General features: G+C 33.5%; 1 protein-coding gene across 1 annotated transcript; it reads right to left on the bottom strand.

The window, feature by feature from the left end:
- Window positions 1-251: 251 nt before the first annotated feature.
- LOC103669174 (NKG2-A/NKG2-B type II integral membrane protein-like) lies at window positions 252-10,732 on the bottom strand. Its single transcript, XM_040642606.1, has 5 exons — window positions 10,486-10,732; window positions 10,011-10,106; window positions 9,303-9,356; window positions 8,632-8,783; window positions 252-281 (listed from the first exon to the last, which is right to left on the bottom strand). The coding sequence occupies exons 1-5, from the start codon at window positions 10,670-10,672 to the stop codon at window positions 252-254; spliced, it is 519 nt and encodes a 172-aa protein (XP_040498540.1). The 5' UTR covers window positions 10,673-10,732.
- Window positions 10,733-16,218: the final 5,486 nt, after the last annotated feature.

The raw sequence follows: 16,218 nt of genomic DNA on the forward strand, positions 1-16,218 counted from the left end.
TATTGTAGATTTGCAAAATATAGTGATAAAGAAAAAATCCTAAAAGCAGCAAGACAAAAGAGACCCTAACTTACAAGGGAAGACAAATAAAGTTAAAAGCAGTTCTTTCCACAATAGCTTGGCAAATCAGAAGTGAGTGTCATGATATATTCAACATGCTGAATAGGAAAAATCTGTAGCCAAGAATACTCTATCCAGCAAAGCTATCATTCCAAATAGGAGAGATGAAGAGTTTCTCAGACAAACAAAAGCTAAAGGAGTTCATAACCATTAAACCAGACCTGCAAGAAATAGTAAAGGGGACTTTTTGAGTAGTAAAGAAAGACCAAAATTGACAGACTAGAAAGGAACAGAGAAATCCCCAGAAACAATGACAAAACAAGTAATAAAATGACACTAAATACATACTTCTCAATTATTATGTTGAATGCAAATAGACTAAATGCTTCAATCAAAATACATAGGGTGTTACAATTAATTAAAAAAAAAGAGAAAGAAACAAGACCCATCTATATGCTGTCTACAAGAGGCTCATTTTAGCCCCCAAAGACCTGCAAATTGGAAGAAAGGGGATAGAGAAACATCTATCATACAAATCAACATCAAAAGAAAGCCAGAAAAACTGTACCTACATCAGACGAATTAGATTTTAAAACAAAGACTGTAACAAGAGATGAATAGCAGTATATAATAAGAGGACTATCCAACAAGAAGATTTAATAATGGTAAATATTTATGCCCCCAACTTGAGAGCAACCAAATATATAAAACAATTAGTAATGAACATAAAGGAACTCATTGATAGTAATACGACAATAGTAGGGGACTTTAACACCCCATTTGCATTAATGGACAGATCATCTAAGCAGAAAATCAACTAGGAAACAATGGCTTTGTATGCCACTCTGGACCAGATGGACATAACAGATATATTCAGAACATTTCATCCTAAAACATTAGATCTCACATTATTTTCAATTGCACATGGGGCTTTATACAGAATACATCACATAATAGGTCACAAATCAAGCCTCAACAAGTACAAGAAGATTGAGGTCATTCGATGCATAGTTTCTGAACACAACACAATGAAACTTGAAGTCAACCACAAGAAAAAACTTGGAAAGACAACCAATGCACCAAGATTAAACAAAATGCTACTAAAGAATGAACTGGTCAAGCAAAGAAATGAAAGAAGAAATAATAACAATTAAAAAAAACAGCATAAAGCCTGCAGAAGAAGGGAAATAAAGATTAGAGTGGAAATAAATGACAAAAAAAAAATAACAGAACAGATCAATGAAACCAGGAGCTGTTTCTTTGAAAAAAAAAATAATACAATTGATAAACTGCTAGTCAGACTTATCAAAAAAAAAAAAAAAGAGAAAAGACCCAAATAAATAAAATCACAAATGAAAGAGGAGAGATCACAAACAACATCACAGAAATACAAACAAGTATAAGAGAATATTGTGAAAAATTATACGCCAACAAAGTGGACAAACTGAAAGAAAGGGCTAAATTCCTAGCAACATGCCAACTACCAAAACTGTAGCAGGAAAAAATTGAAAACCTGAACAGACTGATAACCAGCAAAGAAATGGAATCAGTATTCAAAAATCTCCCAACAAACAAAAGTCCGGGGCCAGATGGCTTCCCAGGGGAATTCTACCAAACGTTTAAAGAAGAGTTGATACCTTTTATTCTCATAATACACCCAAAGATGGAAATGGAAGGAAAACATCAAACTCATTCTACAAGGCCAGCATTACCCTGATTCCAAAACCAGACAAGGACTCCACTGAAAAAGAGCACTAGAAACCAATATCCCAGATGAACATGGATATAAAAATTCTCAACAAAATAACAGCCTATCCAGTCCAACAATACATTAAAAGAATCATTCACATGATCAAGTGGGATTTATTCCTGGGCTGCAACGGTGGTTCAATATTTGCAAATCAATCAACTTGAGAAACCACATTAATAAAAAAAAGGATAAGAACCATATGATCCTCTGAACAGATGCAGAGAAAGTTTTGACAAAGTAAGACATCCATTCAGAATTAAAAAAAAAAAAAACAACCTCTCAACAAAGTAGGGATAGAAGAAACATAACTCAAAATCATAAAGACCACATACAAAAAACCCACAGCTAATATCATCCTCAATGGGGAAAAACTGAGAGCTTTTCCTCTACAGTCAGGAACAAGATAGGGATGGCCACTCACACCTCTGTTATTCAACATAGTACTGAAAGGCCTAGTTACAGCAATCAGACAACAAAACGAAATAAAAATCATCCAAATTGGCAAGGAAGAAGTCAAACTTTCATTATTTTCAGATAATATTATACTCAATAGAGAAAACCCAAAAGACTCCACCAAAAAAACTGCTAGAATTGATAAACAAATTCAGTAAAGTTGCAGGATCAATGTACAGAAATCTGTTGTGTTTCTACACACCAGTAATGATGCAGCAGGAGAAATCAAGCAATCAGTCCCAATTGCAATTACACCAAAAACCATACGATACCTAGGAATAAACCTAAGCAAAGAGGTAAAAGATCTTTACTCTGAAAAGTACAAAATACCAATGAAAGAATTTGACAATGAAACAAAGAAATGGAAAAACAGGGGCTCCCGGGGGACTCAGTTGGTTAATACTCTGACTCTTGATTTTGGCTCAGGTCATGATCTCAAGGTCATAAGATCAAGCCCCACATCAGGCATCACACTCAGCACAGAGTCTACTTGAGATTCTCTCTCTCCCTCTCCCCCTGCTCCCACCTCACAGCTCACATTCTCTAAATAAATAAATAAATAAATAAATAAATAAATAAATAAATAAATACAATCTTTAAAAAAAAAGAAATGGAAATCATGGATTGGAAGAACAAATATTGTTAAAATGCCTCTACTACCCAAAACAACCTACACATTCAACACAGTCCTTATCAAAATAACAACAGCATTTTTCACAGAACTAGCACAAATAATCTTAAAATTTGTACGGAGCTACAAAAGACCCTGAATAACCAAAGCAATCTTGAAAAAGAAAAGCAAAGCCGGAGGCATCACAATTCCAGACTTTAAGATCTATTATAAAGCAGTTATGATTAAGACAGTATGGTACTAGCACAAAACAGACACAGATCAATGGAACAGAATAGAAAACCCAGAAATAGACCCACATTTAACCATTTGGTTAACTAATCTTCAACAGCAGGAAAGAATATCCAATGGAAAAAAGACAGTCTCTTCAACAAATGGTGCTGGGAAAACTGAGCAGCAACACGCAAAAGAATGAAACTGGACCATTTTCTTCTACCATACACTAACATAAATTCAAAATGGATGAAAGAACTAAACATGAGACAGGAAACCATCAAAATCCTAGATGAGAACACAGGCATTAACCTCTTTGACATTGGACATAGCAATTTCTTATTAGATATGTCTCCTGAGGCAAGGGAAATAAAAGAAAAAATAAACTATTCGGATTTTCATCAAGATAAAAAGCAAAAGAAACAATCAAAACTAAAAGGCAACCTTCGGAATGAGAGAAGATATTGGCAAATAACATATCTGAAAAAAGCTTAGTATCCAAAATCTATAGAGAACTTTTAAAACTGAACACCCAAGAAACAATTCAGTTAAAAAAAAAAATGGGTAGAAGACACAAATAGACATATTTTCAAAGAAGACCTACAGACGGCGAACAGACACATGAAAACATGCTCAACATCACTCATTATCAGGGAAAAGCAAATCAAAACTACAATGAAATATCGTCTTACACCAGATGAAATGGCTAAAATGAACAAACGGGAAACAAGTGCTGGTGGGAATGTGGAGAAATAAGTCTCCTCTTGCACTGTTGGTGGGAATGACAACTGGGGCAGTCACTGTGTAAAATAATATGGAGGTTCCTCAAAAAGTTAAAAATAGAACTCTCTATGATCCAGCAATTGTACTATTAGGTTTTACCCAAAGGACACAAAAATACAGATTCTAAGGGATACATGCTTCCCAATGTTTACAGCAGCATTATCAACAATAGCCACATTATGGAAAGAGCCAAATGTCCATCAACCAATGAATGGATAAAGAAGAGAAGATATATATAATGGAATATTACTAAGCCAAAAAAGAAAAAGAATGAAATTTTGCCATTTACAATGACATGAATAGAACTAGAGCGTATTATGCAAAGTGAAAAAGTCAGATAAAGACAAACACCATATGATTTCACTCACATGTGGAATTTAAGAAACAAAACAGATGAACGGAGGGGAAAAAAGAAGAGAGGCAAACCAGGAAACATACTCCTAACTATATAGAACAGACTTAGGGTGGCTGGAGGGGAGGAGGCCAGGGGGATGTGCTAAATTGGTTTTTAGGAGGGCACTTGAGATGAGCACTGGGTGTTGTATGTAAGTGATGAATCACTAAATTCTACAACTGAAACTAATATTACATGGTATGTTAACAGGTTTTAAGTAAAAATTTGAAAAAAATAAATCATATTTTTTTCTGATGCAGAATGCATTTGATAAAACTCATATTCTATTTTGAAAAAAGAAAATCTTTAAAAAAGACAGAAATAAGAGGAAATATCCATGCAAAGATCTAGAAAACACAAACAACTCTGAAATAGAATAAATATATATGTATTGTTAAAAAAAAAGAGGGTTTTTGTTGTTGTTGTTGTTGTTTGTTTTTTTAGAGGAAAAAGCAGGGATGCCTGGGTGACTCAGTCGGTTAGGTGACTGCCTTCGGCTCGGGTCATGGGATCAAGCACCGCATCCAGCTCCTTGTTCAGCAGGGAGTCTGCTTCTCCCTCTGCCTGCCACTCCCCCTGCTTGTGCTCTCTCTCTCTGTCAAATAAATAAAGTCTTTAAGAAAATAAAAGAAGGAAAAGGCAATAAAATACATAACTAGATTAATGAAACAGATGAGAAGGTGCAAAATTTTTACCCACACATATAGTGAACAAATTTCAGCAACGATGCAAAGTCATTCAGTGGAGAAAGTATAGTCTGTCAACAAACGTTGTGTAATAACTGGCTATCAAATAATATTAATAATTACCCTACACCACATACAAAAATGCTCCAAACTGATCGTAAACCTGTGGGAGATCACAATGCCTGGCTAGCTAAGATACAATAAACACAATCTTCCTTGGCAGAGGCTAGTTGAAAAGCAAAGGAGTGACCAGAAAACTGGGCCTCCTTTGAAGTTTCTGGGCTGAAAATAGCCAGATCCTAGTTGTGGCTTAACGCAGTCTCCCAGGGAGCAGGTGTTTAACTTAGGTTAGACATCAATCCTTAGTAGTCACCTACCCTGGCTGCAAGTCATGAACACAGATAGCTCTCGTCACAAGACGCTGCGAAAATGTCACTGCCCTAGCTATTGAAACTTCACATTCTTCTCTAATCTTGATTCTTTGATGTAACAGTAGCATGCATAATAAAAATGAAGGCAGAGTTTGGCTCGGGACCTTTTGCCACTAGAGCGTCTTGTCCCCTCGCCCTCTCCTTTCTCCTACTTAGGTGTCTGGAGTAATCTTTCCATTCGTCACCTCAGGGTTTGCTGGCCAAACCCCACAAAACCTAAGTGTAAACTATAAAATTGCAAATGAGTGCAGGAAAAGATGCTCAACCCTTTTTTTTTTTTTTAAGATTTTATTTATTTATGTGACAGAGAGACAGGCAGCGAGAGAGGGAACACAGCAGGGGGAGTGGGAGAGGAAGAAGCAGGCTCACAGCGGAGGAGCCCGATGTGGGACTCGATCCGGGTACGCCGGGATCACGCCCTGAGCCGAAGGCAGACACCTTAACGACTGCGCTACCCAGGCGCCCCTCAACCCTTTTTTTTTAATTGTTGTTATGCACAACACTGTTACTCCCAGGAAAATTCAAATTAAAACCACCGCGTATCAGACTTAATCTTCTGGAAAGAGAGAGAGAGAATATACTTATCCCTAGTCCTCCCACCAAATAGAGCTAAAACCACTGGATACAACATAAGAACATTCAGACAGGTGAGAAAGCTGACAGAACCGAGCACTCCAGACCTAAGGAATGACACGGCTGTGAGCGCCCTGGAATTTCTCTTTCCCTCACATGTCCCAGAGTGGTGAGCAAACCACATACACTAACGGGTACAGACAAAAGTTCCAAAACTGTTTTTTTTTTTTTTTCTCTCCAGTCTAAATAATGGAAGATGAGCACTGGGTATTATACACAACTAATGAATCCTTGAACAGTACATCAAAAACTAATGATGTTGGCTAACTAAGCATAATAATAATAAAAAAAGGCATGCTAGAAAGACAAAAAATAATTTAGACACTAAATGCCTTATTCCAATCAAAAGCCATTGACGATCCAACAAAAATATCAGGAATGCAGGGGAAATTAAGACATTTTGCAATAAAGGAAAACTAAAAAAAAATGTGTCACACCAGACCCACTCTGAAAGAATTGCTAAAGGGAATTATCTAAACAGAAATTGTGATAAAAGAAGGAATCGTGGATCATTGGGACAAAAGACATGACAAAAGAAAGACTAAAACTATCATTAGATCTAAAGGACTTTCCTTCATCTCTTTTCTAAATTGATACTTGAAGCAAAATTATCAGTTGAAACAAAATTATAACATCCATGGGATTCTCAACGTAAGTAGAGAAATACTCAAGACAATTAGAGCATAAATGGGACACATTAAAGGGACATAAAGGAAGGTAAGGATCTACATTTTACTGAACAGGCTGTAGTTGTGCTAGACTGTGTAGAATGTGACAGATGTATATATAATGATCTGTATAATTATATAAATATATAATACACTATTATCTTTATAAAGCAGATTAGAATTTATGTATTTACCCATGTATCTTTATATATAAAAATTATTCATGAAGAAAAGATCGATTTTGCTATAAATTATGTTCCCTCAGTGATATAGGAGAGTATAACCTTCACTTTTATCTCATAGAATCACAAATATAGCATCACAAAAAATAAATTTCCAATGGATCATAAAGCCTAATAAGAGTTAAAAAATAAAGAAATAAAGAAAAAAAGTAAATCCTAGAAAACAATATAGGAAGTTACATTCATGAACTTGGACTAATTTCTGAAATTAGTCTAAAATAATCACCAATGCCCAAAATGATAAATTGTACTATAGTAATATTAATAAATTTGGTTATTAAAAGACTCTAATTAGAGAGTAAAAATGTGAGTCACAGAGTCAAAAATCTATTTGCATCTTTAGAACCCTGAAAAGAGCTCATATCTAAAATATGACAAAGACTACTAAAAAGGAAAAAGTAGACACCGTCTAGGAGAAATGGGCAAGAGACACACTCGAGCACTCCTCACTCTCATAGAAGAGGCTATTCAAATGATTAATACCCCAGAACAATGGTACTGTTATATAACCATCAGAATTTATTATATTAATTTTCCTGAGACAACTGAGTTTTAGATCAAGGGACTATTTGGTAAAATGTGTATTTACACAATAATCTAGAAAAATGTTGGAATAATGTAATAAACTGACATCACACATATCTATGACCATGGAATTTCATTCTAATGCTTAGAAGAAAATGTATTATAATTATATATAATTACAATTATAATGTTATATTTCTACATCATTATTCTATTATGATAAATATATTTATATGCCTAAATATATTATATACTATGTATCATATAAATATATTTATGTAAATATATATTATAAGTACAATATAATACATGAAAAAAGATAAAGAAAAGGCTTTTCATAAAATAATAATTCATAATACCCACATCCTAAAAAGGAATTGAATTTCTTTAGGATAAGTAGATTTAAAATATCATATTCATATTAGCAGTGAAAATTCACAAACTATAAACAAATGTGATAATATAGAGGATTACAAATATCATATGAGAGCGAAAGAAGACATACATACAAATGTATACTGAATGATTCCATTCATATAAAGTCCAAAAATAAGCAAAGATATTTCATAATATTAAAATTGGCAAGACTTATAAAGGCTCTAAACTTCTTTTTTTTTTTTTTTTTTTTATTATTTGACAGAGATAGAGACAGCCAGCGAGAGAGGGAACACAAGCAGGGGGAGTGGGAGAGGAAGAAGCAGGCTCACAGCGGAGGAGCCTGATGTGGGGCTCGATCCCATAACGCGGGGATCACGCCCTGAGCCGAAGGCAGGCGCTTAACCGCTGTGCCACCCAGGCGCCCCAAGGCTCTAAACTTCTATTCCCATGATCTGATTTGTAATTACATGGTTCTAGCTACTTTGTGATCAATTTGCACAATCGTATGTTTAGTTTCCTTATTGTATAGTAAAATTAAATAGTAAAGTTATTTCAGGCAAAAGAGCATTTAGAATGGTTTTCTATGAAAAGCAAGACTGAAAATTATTTAATATACATTAAAGGGATAAAAATACAAATAAAATATCATAGAGTCAAACTATGAAATATTAAGAGATTTTAAAATAAATAAACTACAAATACATACAAAAATATGAATGAACTCTACAAATATAACATTAACTGGTAAGTTTTTAATAAGATCTGGAAACATTTGAAATCTTACCAATTCTTCTTCATCATCTATGTAGAGCAGGTTAGAGTTCTTAGAAGCACAGGCTGACAAGCTCTCTTTCCATGGTTTTCTTTCAGTGCTAATGTAATAGCAATTGTTGGAATATGTAATCCACTCTTTTGGACAACGACCACAGTGATAAGCTAAAGAAAGATTATGAGATACTATGCAAGAGATCTTTGAATATTAACAAATTAAAATTAATTTACACACTCGTATACGTATACACATATCTATGCACACTCACAGGATAGTATAAATAAAACAAAATACACTCATGCACACTCACAGAGAACAGTCAGCCTGTCATTCCCTAATTTATGTGCCCATATAAAGCAAACACACAAAATATCAATCTCTACATGTCCTGAGATCACTGAACAAAACCACTTTTTTAGAATAGTAAAATGATTTATCTCTTATCTTGTTATAGCAGGAGGAAATTTAAGGCGATTGGTAACAATGGGTATGGGGATTCTAAATGAATATTTCTTCATATTGTTGCTTAATAAGTAATACTCTCCTATAATCATTTCTGAATCTTTATTACCCAATTTTGTAATTCATCCCCCCCCCCCAATCTACTTTCACCTTTGAACAGTCAAAGATAGAGATAAAATAGAAACTACAACAATATCAGAATTTTGAAAATCCTTTTGTACCTTTCTGGATCTTTGTTTTCAGGGATGAATTGTTCTGCTCCAGTATTTCAGTAGCTAAAATAATTAAAGGAATCCTCATAAAAATTTAATATTGAAATAAATATAATTATTTGGGTTTCTTAACTTAGAACTTGGTGTATTGTTTAGAATTACAAAATTCTGTAATAAAATTTATTTTACCAAGCAATATTAATAAAGTAATGAAGATATGGGAGAAAATATTTCAAAAGCCTGATGAACCAAACCGTTCCATCTCTTACAGGATTGAGTTTAACCAGTCTTAAGAACTGGGTTGCGGTAGGGGAGGTGGGTGGGGCAATGGGGTAATTGGGTGATGGGCATTAAGGAGGGCACATGATGAATACTGGGTGTTATATACAACTGATAAATTACTGAACACTACATCTGAAACTAACGATGTACTATAAGTTGGCTAATTGAATTTAAATTTTAAAAAATAATTAGTTTCTATTTCTCAGTGTGTCTCCTAGAACATCTCTTTACATAATGAAACTGAATATATACGTAATATTCTTAACAATTATTCTGTTATTTATACTTTTGACAAATTCAGAATAATCATTCTACATTTAGAGGATACATGCATTAAAATGAAAGATCTATTCCCATAATAGTATGAGATATTTTGAGACACTGACAATCAATAAAATGAAAAGTTTCCAAATAGTCATTCAAACACTTACTTACAGGGAATTAGAACTATTGTTATCACAGCAGACATCAAGACAAAGCAGATGATTCCCAGGATCCCAGCCATGAGCTTCCCTGGAAATAGTGGTAAATGTTAGGAACAGAAATGAAAACAATGAGAAAGGATGGAGGGGGAAAATCATTTAGGAAATTTACATACAAGAAAACCAACAATGCACAGGGAATCACATATAAAAACTTGGACCTCAAACCCCTATCTACCATTGTAATCTTCTCAGAATATACCATTGCATTTTCAGTAAAGATAATACTCCATGATACATTAAAGACTACGAATTACAATGCCTGAGTAAAATTAGTCCTCAGATTCCAATTACAATACTGTATACAAACTCCAAGCTCTGATCTTACAAATGAAAAATATGGGAGATATTCCTACTCATTCCCTACACCCTGCACCCCAAGTGCACATCCTAGAACAGTTATACTGTGTGCATATTAAATGTTTTACCTTTGCAGTAATTGTTCTTGCCATTCTCTTGAAGATCCTGAGAAGCACTTTGAAGATTTAATTCTGCATATATTATTTCTTGCTCAGTTTCTGAAACGGAGCTTTTAGTGCCCTTAGGTTTCATTTGCTGTCTCTTTGGGTTCTTCACTAGATTAAGTTCTGCATAGGTAACTCCTTGGTTATTCATCTCGGCAGCTGAGTATTGTCAGGCACTGTGCTGAATGGGGCTGCACTGAAGGACTCGATGAATGGTGTATGTAATGACAAGATTGCTACACAGTCACACTGGGTGGAGTGTGAGGTAAGTGGTAGTAATTATTTGCAGTTGAACAATGTAAAATCTGGTACTAATTTCCTTAGAGCTTTAAATAGGTGTGTCACGATAGAGTTAAGTGGTTTTTATAATGATATTCTATGTTTGACACAATAGTATTGGCTGGAAAAATGTAAAGTAAAAAATTACTGGAGAGGAAAAGAATTCATGAATAATATTGTCCTTATTAATATAAGGTCAGATTGCACAGAAATATTTTAACACTATTAGAATAACTTGGTTAAAATTAATATGCTATATTAGAAAATAAATGATGCACCAATTTTTATGACAATTAAAAAATCTGGTAATGGTTAAACATTGACAGTTCTGATAGGGGAATAGCAGTTTTAGCACATATAGGAATTTCCTGTAATAAATTACTTTGATTTGATGGCATATTTATTTATTAAAGGGTGATGTGTTATTATTAAATGATCTTTTATTTTGAGTAATTGTATATGTTCAAAATGTTATGTTCATATATGTTATGTTCATATATGTTCAAAATGTTACATGATACACTAAACCTATCCAAAACCTGAACAATATTGAAAACAAGATTAAAAAATGATTTTTTAAAAACTACTTATTTAACACCAGAAATTGGCATTGATGGCAAAATATGAAACCATAAAATGATAAATAAAAGTGTAGATCGGTTATGGAAGAACACTGTTGTTACAAAGTTTCAGAAAGATCCCATGTCAATCCTAGGTTGTGAGGGTAACTTTAGTTGTGTAAACAATTGTAACTTTAGTTGTGTAAACAATTGTAATAAATCAAATAAATGTAAATTAATAATTCAGCGAATGAGTTTTGAAGTCAGTGAGATCTGAAATTACTTCTGGCTCTCAAATTTACAAAGTACGACCTTTAAAAAGTTACTTCACATTTAGCTATCTAGTTTGCTAATCTAAAATTAGAGTTAAAATGTGTAAAATATAATGCACATAAAGCACTTAATACTCCATATGGCTTTTATAAAGTCTCAATAATACATTAATTATTTTAATTATTTTTAACACAATAGCCACATTATAATTACCGATTCATATTCGTTAGACCATGCCACAAAACTCATTAGACAGTAGTGTCTTTCAGTATGGAATCTTTTTTTGCCAAGTTTTGCTCAATTTTTTTAAAAAAGTCTTTTGACTGTTTATAGTTAAATTAAAATAGCATTTTACAGAGGGTACCTCTTCCTGCTTTTTATGAAAAACCAAACTGCTTTCATTTACCTAAGTAAGTGTATGAAGAATAACGTTTTACCTTTACGTTTTGATGAATTCATTTTAAGAGTCCATTTCTAAAGGCTGGGCTAAGTATCAATCATACATGTAGGTATATCTATACTGATGACAAATTCAAAATTAAGTGTTTCTTGTCATGATGCTTATGGAATTTCACTTGACATTGTATTGATTTACAAACCCAGCTATGTGTGTGTGTATACACTTGATTACTTTACCATAGGCAATATTTTAAATATTTTAAGACATTTTCTAACATATTTCATATCTATTCTTGTTTTCCACCATGAATTGTTGGAATAAAGATACCAATGTTCTCTGTGATTTAATTGTATATTAGTTGTAACTCAGTTCCATCCCATCCAGCATTTGTAATCTCCCACTCAATGAGGTGGCTGGAGAGAGACAGCAGAGTAGCGACACATACCTTCTGTTGGCCATAAAGTCATGCATCTTCTGGTGGGAGACCAGGTTACTCTTGTAAACGGGTAATATCTGTTGTCTTCACAGACTGCCAGCCCTGTGAGAGCTCAAAGTGAGGCAATAGTGGAAAAAGTAGATTTCTCATCAATCTGTCACTTAAAATTTGGACAGGAAATTCTTACACTTGGGCTATTTTGAAGACAGTTTATTTCATCACACACCTCCAGAATGTCTGAGACTTTCAGCTTGTAGTGTGTCATTTAATTGGCATTGTGCCTCTGAGAAATTTTTATGTTGCACAAGATATTGGGGTCAGAGACTTGAGCACCCAGGCTATTAGCTTGCTTCCATCTGAAACACAAACAGGGAGAATTTAGGCCTTGTGAGAAATATCTTAGATGTTTAAGTTTTACTGTGAGACAAGTTTGCTAAATTAGCATTACATACTTCTTTCTTATGCTCTTGCTATGTCATTTCTATTATACTGAAAATATTCTAAAATCAACATCCCAATAACAGGTGTTTACTGATATTTGACACTAATTCTGAAGACTTACCACATTTTCAACTTTATTGTCACTGTCACAATGACATCAATTTCCAAACTTTCCTCTACTTTTCTGCCTTAGTTTTTAATATGCTGCATTCAATTTTATTATCTGTAAGTACATTATTTAGATTTATGCTGAAAATAATACACTTCTGGGAAGGATAAAATATCAAAAAATTTTGAATAATAACACCATGGCAGAGATTAAAATATTAAATAATTATTCGTATTATTCATTGATTCATCCTCCCATGATAACTAGTTGTCTGTATTTTAATAGAAATAGTTGTTCTAAATGACAAAAACCTAAACAGATAGGAGAAGATGAAGGTAATTTTTAAAAATTTTATTTTATTTAAATTTAATTAATTAACATATAGTATACCATTAGTTTCAGAAGTAGACTTCAGTCATTAAGGTGAAGGTAATTTTTAGAAATTTCACTTAACTTAAAAAACTGGGGAGGACAGAAAGAGTACTTTTAAAATGCAATTTAAATTTTTTTACTTGTCTGTTTCTATTGATCTGTATTTTTCTCTTTTCTTTGCAACATTGAGTGACAAATTTATTAATTTAATGATACATAATTGGCATATTATATTAGTGATTCACAACATAGTGAATCAGACTTTATATACATTATGGACTATTCACCATTATAAATCTTGTTACCATTTGTCACGATACAAAGTTATAACAGTATTATTGACTATAACTCCTACACTGTAATTAATATCCCTGTGACTTATTGTTTATTTTAAGTGTTTATTTAAATTCTGGTTAGTATATATAGTGTAATATTAGTTTCAGGTGTAAAATATAGTGATTCAACACTTCCATACACCACCATCACAACAAATGCACTCCTTAATCCCATCATCTATTTACCCATCCCCCCCACCATCAGTTTGTTCTGTTTCTTTCTCTGCCTCTCTTTTTTTATTCCTTTGCTCATGTTTTGTTTCCTAAATTCTGCATATGGGTTAAAAATATATAGTATTTGTCTTTCTCTAGCTGACTTATTTTGCTTACCGTCTTAATACTCTCTAGTTCCATTCATGTCATTGAAAATGACAAGATTTCATTCTTTATTGACTGAATAATATTCATATATATATATGAATATGTATCACATATTTTTTAACCATTCTTCAGTCAATCAGTCAGTGGACATGGGCTGTTCCATAGTTTGGCTATTATAGAAAACACGGCTATAAACATTGGGGGGCATGTATCCCTTTGAATCAGTATTTTTGTTTCCTTAGGGTAAATACCTAGCAGCGCAATTTCTGGGACATAAGGTAGTTGTATTTTTAACTTTTTGAGGAACCTCCATACTGTTTTCCAGAGTGGCTGCACCAGTTTGCATTTACACCAACAGTGCAAAAGAGTTCCCCTTAGTCTGCACCCACACCAACATCTGTTATTTCCTGTTTTGTTCATTTTAGCCATTCTGATGGTGTAAGGTGATATCTCATTATAGTATTAATTTGTATTTTCCTGATAATGAATGATGTTGAGTGCCATTTCATGTGTCTGTTAGACATCTATATGACTTCATTGGAAAATATCTGTTCATGTCTTCTGCCCATTTTTTAGCTGGATTATTTGGTTTCTGGGTGTTGAATTTATAAGTTCTTTATATATTTTGGATATTGTCCCTTTAACAGAGATATTATTTACAAATATCTTCTCCCATTCCATAGGCTGTCTTTCAGTTTTGTTGGTTGTTTCCATCATTTTGCAGAAGCTTTTTGATGAAGTCCCAATAGTTTATTTTTGCTTTTGTTTCTCTTGCAAATTGCTACAGCCAATGTGAAAGAGATTATTGCCTGTGTTCTCCTCTAGGATTTTTATGGTTTCAGGTCTCACATTTAAGTCTTTAATCCATTTTGAATTTATTTTTGTGTATGGTGTAAGAAAGTGGTCCAATTTCATCCTTTTGCATGTTGCTGCTCAGTTTTCCCAATACCATTTGTTGAAAAGACTGCCCTGTTTCCATTGGATATTCTTTCCTGCTTTGTCCGCGGTTATGGGCTCCTTTCTGGATTTTTATTCTGTTCCATTGATCTGTCTATTTTTGTGTCAGTACCATACTGTTTTGATGGCTACAGCTTTGTAATAAAGCTTGAAGTCTGGAATTGTGATTCCTCTAGTTTTGCTTTTCTTTTTCAAGATTGCTTTAGCTATTCAGTCTTTTGTGGTTTCACACAAATTTAGGATTATTTGTTCTAGCTCTCTGAAAAGTGTTGGTATTTTGATAGGGATTGCATTAAATCTGTAGATTGCTTCAGGTAATATAGACATTTTAACAATATTTGTACTTCCAGTCCATGAGCATGGAATGTCTTTCCATTTCTTTGTGTCGTCTTCTATTTCTTTCGTCAGTGTTTTATAATTTTCAGAGAATATGTCTTTTTCCTTTTTCATTAGGTTTATTCCTAGGTATCTCATCATTTTTGGTGCAATTGTAAATAGGATTGATTCCTTAATTTTTCTTTCTGCTATTGGTGTATAGAAATGCAACAGATTTCGGTATGTTGACTTTGTATCCTGAGAGTTTACTGAATTTGTTGATGCGTTCTTAGAAGTTTCTTTGCTGTGGTCTTTTGGGTTTTCTATATAGGGTATCATGTCATCTGCAAATAGTGAAAGTTTGATTTCTTTTTTGCTCATTTGGATGCCTTTTATTTCCTTTTGTTGTCTGATTGCTGTAGCTAAGGCTTCCAATACTATATGAAATGACCATGATAAGAGTGGACATCCATGTCTTATTTCTGACCATAGAGGAAAAGCTCAGTTTTTCCTCATTGATGATTATATTAGCCGTGGGTTTTTCATATATGACCTTTATGATATTGAGGTATGTTCCCTCTAGCCTTATGTTATTGAGGGTTTTTGCAAATGGATGCTGTAGTTTGTCACATGCTTTCCTGCATGTATTGAGATGGTCGTTTGATTTGTATCCCTTCTTTTATTAATGTAGTGTCACCTTTATTGCTTTGCAAATATTAAACCCCCTTGCAACCGAGGAAATAATCCTACTTGATCATGGTGAATGATTTTTTTAATGTATTGTTGGATATGGTTTGCTAGAATTTTATTGAGAAAATTTGCCTCCATGTTCATCAGGGATTTAGCTGGTTTTGCTATCAGGGTAATGCTGGCCTCATAGAATGAATTTGGAAATCTTC

Source organism: Ursus maritimus, unplaced genomic scaffold, assembly GCF_017311325.1.
Source record: "Ursus maritimus isolate PB19 unplaced genomic scaffold, ASM1731132v1 scaffold_26, whole genome shotgun sequence".
Lineage (NCBI taxonomy): Eukaryota > Metazoa > Chordata > Mammalia > Carnivora > Ursidae > Ursus > Ursus maritimus.